This window comes from Loxodonta africana, chromosome 19, assembly GCF_030014295.1.
Source record: "Loxodonta africana isolate mLoxAfr1 chromosome 19, mLoxAfr1.hap2, whole genome shotgun sequence".
NCBI lineage: Eukaryota > Metazoa > Chordata > Mammalia > Proboscidea > Elephantidae > Loxodonta > Loxodonta africana.
This window is the reverse complement of record NC_087360.1, coordinates 3,062,739-3,080,825: the sequence shown is the minus strand read 5'-3', so window position 1 is coordinate 3,080,825 and position 18,087 is coordinate 3,062,739. Positions and strand designations below refer to the sequence as shown.

Here is an 18,087-nt window from a genome sequence, read left to right as displayed (position 1 = left end):
GTAGGGAATTTGGAACTCTGCACATCTTTATGTGACTAAAAAAAAAAGAAACCCGTTGCTGTTGACTCCATTCCAACTCAGAGAGACCCTATAGGACACAGTAGAACTGCCCCATAGGGTTTTCTATGAGCAGCTGGTGGACTTGAGCTGCCGACCTTTTGGTTAGCAGCCAAGGTCTTAACCACTGCACCACCAGGGCTGAGGATGGTATTCTAAGTCGTGTTATGCAACCTAAGGCTCCCTTCTTTGTAAGGGAGATATCAGTCTGGCTCCTTAAAAGCAGTGTTACGGTGGGGTGTCATTGCATTCCAGGCGGTACTTCTTCCTAGGACCTTCTGGACATGAATGCGGTAGCAAGCTTTGTAGAAGATGTGTGGGTGTTGGGGGCCGGGGGGTTGCCTCGAAAGGTGATACATCACTATAGGTTTTCTTATTCTTGTACTCTAAGAAATTATTACCTTTAGGTTCATGCAGTTAGTAATACACCATCTTATAGAAGGAAAATAATCCTGTTAGCTAGAAATATTGAATACGTCCATCATATACTATCATCATTACTGTTATTCATTGCGTATTTATTAAAACCGACATTGATTTTTATTTGGGGAGGGTATTGATTGAGGCTAGTGGGCAGGGAAGCTGCTTAAATCATAGATTTCTTGTCCAACACAATACAGCACATTTTCTATAAAACAAAGTATTGCACTTGTCTAGGTTTATAATGAGTGCTTCGTTTTTTAATCGAATTCTTTTAAACGGTATTTTTCCCTATAGGTTGTATTTTCTAACTTATTTTAGTATTTTCAACTTTTTTTTTCCTATGGGTATAGTATTCAAACTTATTTTAGCACCAGTTTTTCTACTTGTAAGTATTATGGAGTCCCTGGGTGGTACAAATGGTTATGTGCTTGATAGTAGCCGAAAGCTTGGCAGTTCCAACAAGAAAACACCCAGTGACTACAAAGGTGAGAAAATAGGCACATACAGCCACTTGATGAATTGACATGGGAACATTGTTTCTGAGGGGAAAGCTGAGAGCCTGCATCAAACTATGACTATGTTCAAATTCACAGGCTTTACAATTCTGCATTTAGACACCCATTCTAAACATATAGGCAGGCAAGTGCACAAAGACCCCAACGAGTCGTTCATTGTGGTGCTGTTTATAATGAGGAAAAAATGTCAGTGTCCAGCCTCAAAGGGTCAGTTAGGTCATTTATGACAGAATCCTATGCAGCCATTAGAAGCCATGTTAGTACGTCTTATGGAAAATGTCCCTGGTGCTCTGTTAAACAGAACAGATGGCAGCACAGCCACGTAGGCAGAGTGGGAGTACCAGGAGGAGAGGACAGAGAAAGGGACCCCAAAAATATTCAAAGAAACCCTAGCTAAAACTTCTCAGATTTGATGACAAATATCAACCTGCACGTCTGAGACTCTGAACAAACCCCAAGTAGGATAGCAGAAAGTGGCCTACATCCAGACACATCAGAGAGTTCAAGGTTCAGGAATTGGCGGGGTGAACTTTAGTGAACTGTGCCATTTCTGTCAGACACACTTCATTTAGTCAAGAATGGCGGGTAATGCGCCCGTTCTGGTGGTTCCTCCTGGAGCACCCTTGACCTCGGATTCACCTGCCTAACAGATAACCCGTTCAGAGATTTTTCTGGAGCCCTGATTGCACAGTGGTTAAGAGCTCTTAACCGGAAGGTTGGCAGTTCGAATCCACCTGTGGCTCCTTGGAAAATCTATGGGACAGTTCTACTCTGTCCTGTGGGGTTGCTATGAGTCAGAATTAGCTTGACAGCAGCAGGTTTCGTTCCGGTTTTTTGGTTGTAAGAGATTTTCCCAGCTCCAAGAAAAAAATTTTTTTTTTTTTTTTTTGTCACCAAGATTCTAGGATAATAAGGAAATTTTAAAATGACGTTTTCTTATGAGAAACACACTACCAGTTTTGCCCTTGTAGTAGAATATCGACATGTCATGGTGTATATGCTCACTTTGATGTGGGATTCTGTTTTTGGAAACAGCTTTAGTAACAGTAGAGCTCAGGAAACATGAAATTGCTGGAGTTCAATCATTTTTGTCCTACAAAATAGCCCTCTCGGGTGGTCCAACCTAACATGTGCTGTGTACTTCCTAACGAAACTAATTTTGAGATACTTCATTTAATAGAAGCTCTCTTTTGCTCATTTGCTTGGCATTTCCAAGTTTTTTTTTTTTTTTTAACGTGTACCTGGATGGTCTTAGCTACACTGTGATTGTTGGTTGTCAGGCTCCCTTGAGTCAGTTTTCGACTCGTAATGACTGATGTGACAGAGTAGAACTGCCCTGCAGTGTCTTCTAAGCTCTAACCCCACCGAACCGAGGGGTAGGTTGGAACTGCCAACCGTTCGGTTAGCAGCTGAGCTCTTAACTGCTGCGCCACCAGGAACCCTTTTAGGTATTAAATGGAGTGCCTCCAAATTAGTTTCATTATTAGGGAGGACACAGCATATGTTAGGTTGAACTATGTGAGATGGCTATCTTGTAGGACAAAAGTTGTAGAATATAAGCAGTCTCATGATTCTCAAGCTGCACTGCGATGAAAGCTGCCCTTCAAAAAACAATTTACGCAAATTTCAAATAGTCCTTATTTAATTTTGGTCATCGTGTCGTCGTTAGCTGCATGGCCTTGCATGGAAAGGGCGAGAAAACACAGGCAGTTTTGGGCTTCATTGGCTTTATTTTTTGTGTACATGACCTTTTTTGACGTGGATGCAGATTAAACCTGGTGGCCAGAGACCGCGAGTGACAAAGATTGATGGCCCCTTAGATTTCCCGTCTTACCTTGTCGCTCATCGTTTGCTTTGAAGAGCGGTTTCACAGTCACGGTAATTGAATTCTGCCCTGATGGTTTCCACTGTTTCCGACCCTTTCTCTAGGTTTGCCGTCGCTTTCACAGAGCCGATGAAGGAGATGGCGCAAGCGCAGTGGGTACGTGTTTGCTTCGCGTCATCATTTTAGCTGTGCTGGTGAACCTGCTGAGGGCTATCCCCGTGATGCCGCCTGCTGTCACCACAATGGTGTGTTACGTTTCCCATATGCTGGTGTGTCGTACTTGTGTAGGTAGTCTTAAAACCTCACTGATTTTTTTAAATGTTGTTACTGAAGAGCAAAAATAGCCCCATAGCTGAATCTTTAATGGCTGAGGTTGGCTGACTTCAAGGCTGTGCTGGAGCCCAGCATCAACCTCATCCACGCGGATAGCAACAGCCTCTCAGGTGGCAGGTGTGATTTCCTAGCTTGGATATTCAAGTGAATAGATTGAGGAACAGGGGGCTATGTAGCTCTACAAATGAATTCATGTATTGACTCTTGTATTCGGGATGACTTCGAGGCCAGGTGGGATAGCTAGCTGGTGGGAGCCTTTAACAGTCTTCGATGCGGTGGGTATGTACAGGCACTGTGGGACTGATAGCTGCAAAACTAAAAAAGCAAATGCTAGGTCGGTTTCTTCTGTTGGGCTTTCAGCGCACGGCTGCTCCCTGGAGGCGGACACCTGCGGAGCACCGCCATCCCCAGCCTGGTGGGCCCCTGCCCTGCCAGCTCCCCGCTGTGTAGAGTGCTGTGCCTGCGTCATCACCAGGATGGTTCCTTTTGGGCAATTTTACAGGCTCTGCTGGCTGTCGTAGTGTTGTGGTACCAGAATGTCTTAGGGTTCTCAAGAGAAACAGACCTGGTGGCACCTATGTATATATAGTAAAACCTGTGTGAGGTGGAAACCTGACAGAGAGCGGACACTCACTGGGTGCTTATGAGGTAGGATTCTTAATAGTGATAGGAAAGTGGTAAGACTGCACCCTGTCAAAGGCAGAAAACCTGTGAGACCTGGAAAAACAAGACAGTCCTGTCAAGTTCCAGCTTTCACAGGTGTGACTGGATAGATAGAGATTGGTTGATCGAATTACTTCAAGGGATTAGCTCCCACAGTTATGGAGGCTTGCAAGTCCAAAATCTGTAATTTAGGCAATGGGAAGAGTACAGAGTAGAGAGAGAGACAGAGCAAGTTCTGCCAAAATGTCTATTTATAGCTTGGATGCAAACCACACCCTAAGGAAACTCCCATTTCACCTGATCGATTGGTTACATTACATCAGGTTACACTGTAGGTGATTATATTATGTGATGTGACATTACACTGTGGAGCAGCAACTAGTCTACTGTCTGGCCAAGCCACTGGGAAACCACAGCCTAGCCTAGTTGACACGTAAAATTAACCATCACACCGGTTCTTTATAGAGTTCCAGTTTGTAAACTTCGGCACCTGGAAGGTTGAACGTTGGGACAAGGGTGGAGATGGTGGTTTCTTATTGAAGCTCAGAATACCAGGAACACAGGAATGTGCAGACTCAGGACGGCCAGGGTGTGCGTACACTCATTCTCCACATCAGACACTTCCCAGGCAGAGAATTGAGGCTGCACTGCTCAGTGTAACTTACTGAGCTGTCAGTCTCAGAATGAAAACCAGCAACAAGATTCATGCTGTTCCTGTTTGACCATCTGTCTTCTTCAGGTAGGGGTTCTTCTAAACCAGTGTTTCTCAAAGTGTAGCCCATGGAGCCCATTTTCATAATGATGCTGAGATATTATTTGCCTTTTCCACTGTATGACAAGCAGTGATGGGTGAAATTGGCTGGCCTCTTAATGTGATGGAGGTGGGGCGCCATGCCAGTGGTCATGGGTCATTCACCACCAGCCACTTGAAGGGGAAAAAAAAAAGCCAATTTTAAGAATGCCCTTGTAACAATTGCTAACCTTATTTACTACTGACCTCTGAATACCTGTCTTTCAGTGTTCCCTATGCTGGGCAGGGAGTGAAGTGTGGTGGTTACGGTGCAGAAAGGCCCTTCTGTGATCGTTTGGGTTGTACACCAAGCTGGGTCTGGGGCTACTTCTTTATATCTTTTTTTTTTTTAACTTGAAGGAATGACTCACAGACAAACTATGGTTCATAGACTCGGGCATTTGGCAGGCATTTTCTAAAAAAATGAATGAATGGATCCAGTCTCGTCAAGGAGAACAACTGGCAGTGTTTGTTGCCAGTGATAAAATGGGAATTTTCAAGCAAAAATTAGAATCCCCGAAAGACACCATGAGGCTGGCGGCTTCCTGATACTTAAAGACTTTCCTCCTATGATCAGCAGTGCTCTTAACCAATGTGATTTTATGGGTGTTGTATAATGAAATGTTCAACATTGGGAGGGCCTTGTAACTCAGGGAACCGATGCTTTGCAGACGACTGACATGTTGTGGAGTTTCAAAATCGTGCAGAGGTAAAAGATCCATTGAAAGTGCAAGTCAGAAAGTTCGCTGATAGGATTTCAGATTCCACACTGCAACTACTCTTTAAGAAAAAAATTAGTACTTGTTGTGTTTTGGTGTAGTAACCAAGAAGAGAACCTAGAGTTATCTGAAGAGGCAATTAAAGTACTCCTTCCTTTTCTGACTACTTATTTGCAAAAGGATGGATTTTCTTTTTATAATGAGCCAGAACAATATAGTGCAGCTGCCAGGAGGGACCCCAAATGAGGACTCAGCTGTCTCTGTTAAGCCAGACATTAAAGACAGCCTCTCCTTGCCTGTTGGTGCACGTGCCCTCCCCTGAATTTACAGCTCGTTTCCCTAACTTCCTCAGTCTTCTATGTCGCCTTGTCCAGGATCCTTCCGTGGCTCCAGAACTGCCACAGATGTGTCCACCCACTGTATCAGTTAGCTTCTGTGTATAACGTGCCACCCCCAACGTCGTACCTTAAAGTGAACATTTACCGTTTCTCACAGCCATTTGCATCGTCTGGGCATCTCTTCCTGCTTGGGTCAGGTCCACCAGGGCTGGGTGGTCCAGAGTGGCCTCACGAACACACCTGGACCCTCAGCTGGGGTGGGTGGGTCAGCTGGGGCCTCTTTCCTCCCATGTGGTTTGCCCTCAGAGAAGATACTCTTCCTGATATAATAACAAGCATTGGAAAATAAAAAGTGGAAATTGAAAAGGTGGCAGTGTTAGCTTGGTCTTGGGTGATGCTGTAATAGGCGCTATGATAAAAGCTAGTAAAAGAATTAACTTTTTTGTGTATAGTTTAAAGTGGTAGGGTCAGTTACTAAATTTGAATAAGAATCTTTTTAATACAGCTTTTTGTACTTTAATTGGCGGAAGAGTTTTCAAACACAGTTTAGCCTAATACCTTTACGTGATTAGTTTTTGCAAATAAAAATGTGTACGTAACGCAAAGGTTCACTATTTTAGATGGGCTTTTGTAGAGGGACTGCATCTGTGTACTCTGGACAGTGATACAGGCTTTGAGTAATTTAGGGTCCCTCTTCGTTACAGTATTACCAGCTTTTGTTTTTAATTTTGCTTTCTTTATTTTAGTGAGTAGCCTTGGCTCAGTTTGTAGTTTCAGTTAATCCTACCTAATTATTATCAAGCCAGAATCAAATTTCAATAACCCCAGATTAGAAAGATTTATGCATTAGTTTCTTACTGCTTTTATGATCTCAAAAGAGAGAATATAGGTATATGCAGTTTATGTAGATAAATGTAGTTTTAAGCATAAAATCTAGTCCAAAACTTGTGTTCTCTCAGCTACTGTTACTGAATGTTCTAATCAAAGGTTCTATAGAGGAATCCTGATCAAAAGGGGGAAAAGTGTAGAACAGAATTGAAATTCTCACAGAATCCAGACTTTCTGGAGCCATTGACGCTGGATGAACTCCTGAAACTATTGCCATGAGATAATCTTTAACCTCGAAACAGTAAACCAAAAAGACCCCCGAAGCCATCTTTAAACCAAATGATAGTCCAGCTTAACTAATAAAGAATGTCTGCCATGAGCTTTGTGGTCTTTTAAAAAACTTGCTATATGGGATTAAATTGTTAGCAGCAACTCAAAAGGTTAGATAGGAAACTTAGGGGGAAGTGAGTTTATGTTCATAGAGGAGGAACAAATGGAAAAGGAGGGTGAGAGTGGCTGTGCAATTTGGAGAATGTAATCAATGTCACTATGTTGTACATGTAGAAATTTTTGAGTTGGTTTACGTTTTCCTGTGTATATTTTCAGCGACAAAAAAAGGCAATCAACTGAGGATACACATAAACACAGTATACTGTCTGTACTCTCTATATATAATGTGAGCCACAAAGGTGAATCTTATATGTAAATTTTCTACTAGCCACATTTAGAAAAGTAAATAGAAACCAGTAAATTAATTTTAATAATATATTTTATTTAACCTACTACCCAAAGTTAACCAAGCTGCAAAGTTTGAGGGCATAGTGCCCAAGACTACCCTCACGTATAATTCCCACTGCAAGTTCAGGAGTTCCCCAGACCTCCTTTGGGTTCAGTAATTGGCTATAAGGACCCACAGAACTCACTAAAAGCTGTTACACCCACAGTTGTGGTATTGCAGGGAAAGTGCACAGCCAAAGGGTGGGGCAGATGCCAGAAGTTCCAAAGGTGACCCTTCCAGGTTGTCTCCTCAAGTACTCAGGCTGCGTTTACCCTCCTGGGACTGAAGTGTGACAACTCACATGGAGTATTGCCGACCAGGGAAGCTCACCTGAGCCTCAGTGTTCAGTTTTCATTGGGGCCCCATTATATATTCTAGATCCGTTGATTGATTGATCACCCATGTGGTTTAACTCAGTCTTCAGTTCAGCTGATACCAGGTGATCCAAGCCTCTACCCTAAGTCACACTCATGGCCTTTCTGGCACAGCCAGCTCCCACCCTAACCAAAGACACACCTGTAAAGTATGACACAGATCACCTCCCGGAAGCTGAGGGCACAGTCCAGACCTCTCATTGGGTAAGGCAAATTCTTTACAACTGTAGTCAACGAGACCTAACTATTTCAACCCGTAATCAGTGTAGAAATTATTAAGACATTTTACATTCTTTCGTTGTACGAGGACTTTGAGATCCAGCGTGTATTTTGCTGTCACAGCACATCTCAGTTCAGCCAGCTCTGCTTCAAGTGCGCAGTACCATATGTGGCTGGGGGCTCCATACTGGACAGGACAGCTCCACACACACAAGTGCGCAGTACCGCACGTGGCCGGGGGCTCCATACTGGACAGGACAGCTCCACACACACACAAGTGCGCAGTACCGCACGTGGCTGGGGGCTCTGTACTAGACAGGACAGCTCCACACACACAAGTGCGCAGTACCGCACGTGGCCGGGGGCTCCATACTGGACAGGACAGCTCCACACACAGAAGTGCGCAGTACCGCACGTGGCCGGGGGCTCCATACTGGACAGGACAGCTCCACACACACACAAGTGCGCAGTACCGCACGTGGCTGGGGGCTCTGTACTAGACAGGACAGCTCCACACACACAAGTGCGCAGTACCACATGTGGCTGGGGGCTCTGTACTAGACAGGGCAGCTCCACACACACAAGTGCGCAGTACCGCACGTGGCCGGGGGCTCTGTACTAGACAGGGCAGCTCCACACACACAAGTGCGCAGTACCACATGTGGCTGGGGACTCCATACTGGACAGGACAGCTCCACACACACAAGTGGGGAGTTACACGTGACTGTCCCAGGTTTTCCAAAACATTTACTCACTCAGCACCTGACAGGCACATTAACAGAAGGGTGCCAGGGAGGGGCTTGTTTTGTAACTCACAGGTTAATTTCTGCTCTCTGAGAAAGCTAGGGTGCTGATTTCCTAATGGTGTTTTCAAGGCGGTGTTTACGACCACCCATCTATCTCTGGATGTCTCTACACAAATCCGTTTGGTTGTATTTCAAAAAAGACAGTTTTATCTCTTTTAATTTGAAATGCCTTTGTTTAGGCTCAGGTCATTATTTTTTAGCGTGGTTTATAACAGCCTTAATTTGACAGGGTACCTACTTTGTACGGTACGCCAGCCCACTGGGCTCCTCAGCAGGTCAGCATGCCACGTTGTTCATGTTTCTCCGTCAGGCTCAGCATCGGTCATGCTGTGGGGTGGCATTACTCTGTTGGTCTGTGTGATTACAACCTTCACTCAGCAGTTTGAAGAACCTGATTCACTGTAAGCTTCCAACACTGATACACCTGTTGTGGAAATTTAAAAGTACCCCACACAGTGTGTAACAGACATTCAGAATGGAAACGTCGGTCCTTCTAGTCTAGGTTTAGCATGGTTTCTTAAATTTCACCAGAAAACTTAAAAAAAGAAATTAAGCATACCTCTTAACTGAAGGCCCTTCTCCCAGAACAGTGATTATAATTTAGCGTGTCTCCATCGTGGTTCCGAATCCCACAGGCCTAGGAAAAGCTTAACCGCATGGTTCCTGCTCTTTTTCTAATAAGTGCTCTGCTAAGAGAGCCTTAACTGAACTCAAACATTTATTTATGACTTTTTTTTTTTAAGTCTTGACTTTGAATAAATATTGCTTGAAGTAGTTATCAACTTCAAAAAAGCACAATGAACACAAATGGGGCATTAGTACTCTGCTGAGGTTAGCATTTGGCTTAGCTTTCTGGCAGTGATACTTTTTGAGAATTTTTTTAATTAAAAAATTTTGAGTCACCTCTTCTGGGGCCTAACTTACCTACCTTGCCTTGGCATCTGTTAGAGAAAAATAACTTTCTCGAAGTCATTGTGTTCTGCAGTACCTAAAGTGAATTTCACTTATAGTGTGTACCTAAACTCATCAACGTTCTTTTGGAAATTAAAATACAGAAAGCAAGACAGATTTCACTGGCTGTCACATGTGGAGCTCCTGCCACAGGTGAGCAGGGAAGGTCCACCTGGGTGTTGGTGCTGGCCTGAAGGAACGAGCCGACGTGGACTAACCCCTGAGTGTTCGTGCAAGCATGTGTGTGTCCTCGAACCCACTTCTTTCTCCTCCTCCTTCCGCATGGCCCATCGCTTCCTGTCTGATTATCTCTTAAATCTCCTGGCAGCAGCAGGAACTACACATATCACATCTTTTCTTTTAGTTTTTAGTACAATAGAAGCCTAGAAAGTATCCGTACCATCTGTTCCACCTCTAGAAGGCATAGCTTGGATGCTAGCCTGCCCGTAGATGCTTCTGTGAGAGAAACCCCAGGGTTTGGTGGTGTCACAGGAAGCGTATCATTTTTAACAGCTTCTATCGAGATGGACTTTCCTCAGAGATTTCTGGAGGCACCGCGAGCGCTCTCTACATCTCCCCCTCCCCATTCGAGATCCTTGGGAATTAAGAAGTTTTAAAGTAACTCAGAGTTTTCACCAATTCCAGAGACGTGACCCGAGTTAACCTTTCACGTGACCTGGTGCTCACACTTCCTGAGTGACCACGGGTACTGCTTCTAACTCACCAGGCTGCTAAGGCAGAGAAGGCTAGGGGAAGCTTCTGGATAAAATCAAGACTAAGTCTGCACGATTTACTCCGTTGGCTGTAACTGTACAAAAACCCAAAAGAATTCCCAAGACTTTTCCGTTGACATTCCCACTTCCTGAGTTGCAGGACTAGATTAGGCGTTATACTGTCATGGCTTCATTTTGCCGAGGATCTTGGATTTTTGGTTCCGTCTTTGTAGCCACTGCATGTTGGGTCTGATAGAGTCGGCCAGCATTCTAATCCAGCGCTTAAATTCCTGCTCATCTCACCCAACTATGTCTTCTTTGCTTTGTCTGGTAGTTCACTGGCAGAAGTTTGGTGTCAAGGCTGTGGCCTTTTTTTTTTTTTTTTTAAACATTATTTTCTTTTAACATGCTTGATAACAGATTGCTGGGGGAAAAAAGTATGGGGAGAAAAAAAAAAGACACCATGTCCCTTGGAAAATGCTTTATGACAGTTATATTTTGAGATCTTTATGTTTCAAAAAAACTCATTGCCGTAGAGTTGATTCTGCCTCATAGTGACTCTGTGGGACAGAGTAGAACTGCCCCATAGGGTTTCCAAGGAGCGGCTGGTGGATTCAAACTGCCAGCCTTTAGGTTCGCAGCCATAGCTCTTAACCACTGTGCCTCCATGGCTCCTCTTTATGTTTAGTGGTCATACTTTCTTTTAAGCAATTCATAACTATTTTACAAGTTACTTTAATAAAGCCGTGATGACAAGTTGTAATTTCAAAAATAAAAATAATTTCTTTGCCACTTGTAGAGCACAAAATTGTGCATTTATTTCAAAAATGATATTTATTGTAGGTTTCATTTGCAGGAAGTTAAATTTCAGAAGGTTAATCTCTTAACTAGTTAACCAGTTGCTGTCCAGTAGGTCCCAACTCATGGTGACCAGGTTACCCTCTAGGTTATATTAACTAAAGAAAGGAAATCTTTTCGTTGTTGTCGTCTGTTATTTCTATAGTAGAATCCATTATATCAGAACCCAAACCAAACCCAGTGCTGTCGAGTCGATTACGACTCGTAGCGACCCTATAGGACAGGGTAGAACTGCCCCGTAGAGTTTCCAAGGAGCACCTAGAGGATTCGAACTGCTGACCCTTTGGTTAGCAGCCGTAGCACTTAATCACTCTGCCACCAGGGTTTCCGAATCCATTATAGAAAGGTATAAATTAGCATTTGCATCTGCTACAAAAGCCAGATACATTTATAGATACTTTTGCTGAGCGGATAATCCCAGAAGCTGAACTGTGTGAAGGACAACATGGCATCAGGAGTGGAGGAAGAGTCATTAGCAATTTACAATATGCAAATGATACAACCTTGCTTGCTAAAAGTGAAGAGGACTTGAAGCATTTACTGATGGATGTCCAAGACTACAGCCGTCAGTATGGATTACACCTCAACATAAAAAAAAAAGAAAATCCTTACAAGTGGACCAAGAGGCAACATCGAGATAAACAGAAAATATTGAAGTTGTCAAGAATTTCATTTTACTTGAACCTACAATCAACGCCCATGGGAGCAGCAGCCAAAAAATCAAACAATGTATCGCACTGGGCAAATCTGCTGCAAAAGACCTCTTTGAGTTGTTAAAAAGCAAAGATGTCACATTGAGGACTAAGGTGTGCCTGACCCATGCCGTGGTATATTCAATCCCTTCACATACATGCAAAAGCAGAGCAATGAATAGGGAAGACCAAAGAAGAATTGATGCCTTTGAGTTATGGTGTTGGCGAAGAATATCAAACATACCACGGACTGCCAGAAGAATGAACAAATCTGTGTTGGAAAAAGTACAGAATGCTCCTCGGAAGTGCAGATGGTGAGACTTCGTCTTATGTACTTTGTACATGCTACCAGGAGGGACCAGTCCCTGGAGAAGGACATCACGCTTGGTAAAGTAGAGGGTCATCGAAAGAGAGGAAGACCCTCAAGGAGATGCGTTGACACAATGACTGCAACAATGGGCTCAAACACAGCAACAATTTTGAAGATGGCACAGGACTGGGCAGTTTTTGGTTCTGTCGTACGTGGGGTCGCTATGAGTCGGAACCAACTAGACAGCACTCAACAACGACACATCAGGAGGGGCCAGTCCCTGGAGAAGGACATCATACTTGGTAAAGTAAAGGGTCAGCAAAAAAGAGGAAGACCTTCAATTAGATGGATTGACACAGTGGCTGCAAAAACGGGCTCAAACACAGCAACAATTTTAGGATGGCGCAGCACCAGGCATCGTCTAGCTCTGCTATCCGTGGGGATGCTTTGAGTCGGAACCTACTCGACAGTACCTAACAGTAACAACACGCAACAGGACACTGGCTTTTTATATCTAGTAATGGGCCAAATTAAATAATGGTTTCTCATAGATGTTCAAAATGGAGAACACCTCCCCATACACGCACACTCAGCCTTCTTTTCATCTTATGTATCAATTAGCTAATCCTTCAAGGCAAGTGGTACACAAGGACTGAGACTCCTGTTATTTCAAGGCAAGTGGAACAACAATAAAGATGGAGCGAAGAAAGCTAATTTGTATTCAGATCATTTTAACTTAGAAAGTGTTTTTCCAAATCAATATAAGCCAGTTGGCATTTGCCAGATTTTTATTACAAGGATGAGAAATAACTCAAATCCAGATTTCTTTTATACTGCAACTATTTTCGTGATTTTCTTGGCCAAGACCTTCAAATATCATTGATGATGTTTTCTAACAGTCTTTTCAGAACCTGATGCTGACATAGTTTCTCAAGTGTTTAAGAGATTCAGAGAAATAATGCTGAGAGGTTTGCAAAGGACAGCAGATAAATCCAGAAGCTTCCACAGATAAGCAATTCCGCCTATAGAGTTGAGATACCAGTTTAATGCATTTGGAGTTGGTGGGAGGGGAAGAAACTTCTTCTTGAAAGGGAAATTTCAGGCTTATGTATTTCTAATTGTAAAACACACTCCTAATGAAAATAAAGTCAAAGCTATAAACCCTGGTTTGCCTTACCATCCCTAATCAAACGTATCTAAAATTATATTGAGTCTGTTATTATCACACGGTTAAATTATTGAGTTTAAAGGTAAAATGACATGTCACTACACTTTTAGCTGTACTTTAACATCCCTCTAGGAGCTCTCCAAGCCAGTGCTTCAGACAGAGGGCTGGTTAGAGAAGCAGCACTCCAGGCCCCCCTGCCTTCCAAAAAACGGTCTTCAGCTTTCCAGGGAAATTATAATTAAACAAAAGGGATATCTTGGGGCTCCTAACTTCAATGTTTAATTATAAATAGTGGCTGTTAGCCATTTTTCCCGTTCAAGTTAAGAGCTTGGCTAAGGAGTTGGGAAGAGACTCTTGAAACTCTTTTTTAAGACTTTATTTCAAGGGCACCTCAGATGGGCATCCACCTGTACTGTGAGGGGAATCCAGGAGACAGTTAACCCTTGTGGAAGCTCCAGCTGCTTCTAATGTTTGAAATACTAAACATCTTGCTAAGAACAAACCCCAAACCAAACTGAGACTCATGAGTGTAGACAACTTTAGCTCAGTCACTCCCTGGTGCCTGGGAGCCTGCCCCTCCCAGCTCTTCCATCTGCCCAGTGCCTCCACCAGCACCCAGTGCCTGGCCTCTCTTCTTCCCCTAGACCGTTGCTCCTTTGCCAGGGCTGCTTCACTTCTAGCTTTTCTTTTTTTTCCCCCAAAATAGCAACATGATATAGGGGATGAGGGCCAAGTGGGCCAGCACACACCTAGAACGGCCTTCAGGACCACCCCACACCCTTCCACACAGAGGGAGCACGGAGCTGTGGGCACTATGACCTCACGTCTTCTGGCTGGTTTGGTCATTTCACGCATTTATCTGGATAGTTAGATCATATGACCAAAAGATGCACATTTTTGGACTTTTTCACCGAGATGAATGTATATTTTGGTCACTTGAGAGGTGTCTCCTTGGCCTTTCTGCCACTTATGAGTGGACTGTCCCCTCCCCTCCTCCTGTTCCATGTTTGTAGCCAGCCTTGAATTAAAAAATCTATGCCACTGTTTCAGCAGGAACTCGAGAAATAGATCCTTTTCTCTCGAGTAGTTTTTGTGACATTCCACCAGAAAAAACCATAAGGAGTAGTGAGTTTCCATTTTGGTACAAATACCCACATCAGTCACGCAAGCCCTTCTTCTCCGCGGGGCACGGGAGGCCCTTAGGCAACCTGAGTACCTGTCTGTGCCTCAGTACCTGCGCGTGTGGAAGAACCTCCCTCTCGGGCCAGTCTCTGTTTCCAAATATTGGGTGCTGCCGCCTTCTTTTTATTCCAAAGCCTGGGGAGAGTACTCTTGCTGAAGGCAGAGACCCTACTCTGGACGGGTACAGGAAAACCATGCTTCCCAGAATCTCCATCTTGAGCCATAGTGCAAGATGCCTGGGGTGGACTCGTCAGCAGCATGCTGTCTGGCTGGGCTGCAGTAGCTGTCCTACTAACCTGGGAACCGCCTCCAGCCCCTTTTAAGGACTTCTCTCTGTGCGCTTCTTACCTTATAAACCGCATTTTTAACGGGCAATTAAAAGCAGAGGTAACTTTTGCTCCTGTAGAGTAACACGTCTGTGAGTAATTTGTAGATGATCCTTGGTGACACTTTTCCTACAGGAATTTTTATGGCCTTTATTTCTAAAAGGAAACCCTGGTGGCATAGTGGTTAAGTGCTACGGCTGCTAACCTAAAGGGTCAGCAGTTCAAATCTGCCAGGCGCTCCTTGGAAGCTCTATGGTGCAGTTCTACTCTGTCCTGTAGGGTCGCTATGAGTCGGAATCGACTCAACGGCACTGGGTTTGGGTTGGGTTATTTCTAAAAAGCAGTTGTCCCGGACTATTGAATTCTGTGAAATTTACTTTTTTCTCTCTCCCCTCTTTCCAAAAGCCGCATGTGAGGGGTAAGATCTATGTCCAAAGTCAAGGTGAGAATTTTTAAATATGTACTTTTTTCTTTTTAAAGCAATAATGTGTTGTCTGAGACGTGGTGTTGGGGGCTAAGGGTGTCCCAGACAAGCCATGGCTGGATGAGGATTGTAAGTGGGTGGGCTGCTTTGGGGTCGTTATACTCTTTTCTCCCCTCTGGGATATGCTGAGAATATTCCATAATTAGAAGTTTAAACACATGGGAGTACATTAAGCATTAAAATATGTTTGACAGATCAGGTGCTCCCTTTGCCCACCCTGAGTGACGACACCTGTTTAAGCCCACCGTCCTTACCTGGGAAGCTAGGTTGTCCCAGCACCAAGGCTGAACCACCGAAGGCAAATGGGCCCTCTCCCCATCTCTCAGCCTGTCTCAGCCCCCAGCCTGGGTGTCACGTCCAACTTCCTTGTTACTGAAGGATCAGGAACTCAGACTCTGGAGTTAGTAAGATGGAGACATTCTTATTATTTTCCTAACGTTGAAATAATAGCTAAATAGGAGAACTTACAAAAGAGTAATTTAAAATGCGAATCACCTAACATTTTCCATAAAAGTACAATATACTCAGTCTGTGCCCTTCCACAGAACCCTCCGGGGTCTTCTACGCACAGTTTATAAGCCACTCTACTACACAGTAGAAGCCGTGCAAAGATAGGAATTCTAGAACACAGAACTGACCTCAAGCTTAGGAGGTTAGGAGAAATGCCGGTCAAGGTAAGGAGTTCAAGCCTCACAGGAGTTTTTTGTGGTACTTAACTCCAAGGAGGAGCTCTGGGGGCACAATGGTTAAGTGCTCAGCTGATAACTGAAGGTTAGCTGTTTGAAGCCCACCAGCCGCTCCACAAGAGAAAGACCTGGCAATCTGGTTCAGTAAAGATTACAGCCTTGGAAATCCTGTGGGGCAGTTCTACCCTGTCCTGTAGGGTCACTATGAGTCAGACTTGACTTACAGCAATAGATTTGGTTTTATGTGTTTAATCCCAATGGGACAAGTGGGGCTGTTAGGCGCCCCCCCTCCACATGTCACACTGCAGTGTTGCAAACCCAGTAGCAACTTCAGATGTACGTCTAGCAACAGAACTGTTCACCCAATGAGACCTCTCTGGAGCCCCCGTTTAACAAATGGAGAGCTTCCTTGGTTACGGATATGCGTAAGATCGTGATTCCTGCTGGATCAGCACCCCCTCCTTTCCTCTGCTGTGGCCTCATTTACAGGCAGGGAAAACCCTGGTGTGGTCGGAAAAACATGGGGTTTGCAGGGAGCCTCTGCTGCCTGCACATTGTGCCACCGTGAACATGCCCTTTCACCTTGTAAATCTCAGTTTCCTCCCGGGTGAACTGGAGGAATCGACCTGCCCAACAAGTCTGAAGGGTTCCCGATAGTGTGTGGGAAGCAGGGCCTGGCACAGAGCGGGCACTCATTAAATAGTCATTGTTTGAATTATTCACTATGGAAGGTGATGAGTCGACTTAACTTACATTTTGTGAAGTTCTTAATTTTTCCTGTTATCAAGACCATCTGTTCAGTGTTCCTCTGAATTTCCTACACCTTAAAGATATCCACTTGTTCAGAGACTTTTCAGCCTAAGATCTGTCTGAGGAAGACCAGGTAGTAAGACAGGACTTGGAGAAGGTTGAGATTAGGGGTTTTAAATAAAGACACAGGTTTTCATAGCGTTATTAGAATTTAATCGCTAATGCTTGAGAAACCGGTTCCAAAAAAGCCAAACCAAGTGCCGTTGAGTCCACTCCGACTAATGGTGACCCCATGTGTGGCAGGGTAGGACTGTATACCCCGTAGGGTTTTCACTGGGTGGTTTTTCAGAAGTAGGCTGCTAGGCCTTTCACTGGGGTGCCTCTGGGTGGACTCAACCTTTTGACCAAGCACATTAACTGTTTGCACCATCCAGGACTGCTTTTTAAAGGAATTCAAGGTTCCTATGACCTTGAGCCCCGGTGGCACAGTGGTAAAGTGCTCAGATGATAACTGAAAAGGTCAGTGGGTTGAACCCACCAGCCTCTCTGTGGCACAAAGGTGTGGCAGCCTGCTTCCATAAAGATGACAGCCTTGGAAAACCTATGTGGCAGTTCTACTCTGTTCTGTAGGGTCACTGAGTGGCATCTGCTATGACCCCAGGAGTGGATTGTGGTTGGAAGTGGCGGGTCGATGCCCATTTGGAGCCCACAAAGCTCACTTGGATGTCACCTGTTGGAGGGATTAATGGGAATTTGGTGAAGCGCTCAGAACTTAGAATGGCTTTGTATGAACCAAGTATTACCATTTCGTTAACTTCAACACAAAGCATCTGGTGAAATACCGGCAGCCTCATCCAAGTGAAAGTTCTCATTTTCTTCTTCCTTTGGGGCAGGGATTACAACAACACCAAACGCCGCCTTTAACTGGAACACCTTTCTTCAGCATGCAGGTAAGATAGCATACCTCCCCGTTCCCCCCCGTTGAAGTGCACCTTGTCTGCCAGTGTCACGTCCTTGTTTGTTACGTTCCCAACAAGAGGTTCACGAAAACAAGGCTGTCAGGTCAAAGACATCTGCTGTGTTAAGTGGGATGGGGAGTACCACGGACTGGCGTGGGGCAAGGAAGAGCAGGAGGACAGACTGAGTTCCTCTCCATTCTCTGGGCCTCCATCAGTGGTTCTGTGCCTGTGAGGAAAGGCGGGCCAAGGGGATCTCAGCCCCCCCATGCCCCAGTGCCGCTCTGAGGGCAGACTCGCAAATGGTTAGCGTCACTCTCAATGACACTTGCTCTCTTTAAGG

General features: G+C 44.5%; 1 protein-coding gene across 3 annotated transcripts in view; it reads left to right on the top strand.

The window, feature by feature from the left end:
* Positions 1-18,087, top strand: part of GLT1D1 (glycosyltransferase 1 domain containing 1) — a 79,982-nt gene that overhangs the window by 26,947 nt on the left and 34,948 nt on the right. For 2 of the 3 annotated variants that reach the window (XM_023540411.2, XM_010600795.3), the window contains exons 4-6: positions 2,925-2,976; positions 15,274-15,310; positions 17,682-17,738. In XM_023540411.2, the coding sequence (XP_023396179.1) occupies positions 2,925-2,976; positions 15,274-15,310; positions 17,682-17,738 (146 nt within the window). Of the gene's footprint in view, positions 1-2,924; positions 2,977-9,723; positions 9,755-13,662; positions 13,680-15,273; positions 15,311-17,681; positions 17,739-18,087 lie in introns of all 3 variants that reach the window. The other variant, XM_064272044.1, reaches the window with a different exon arrangement.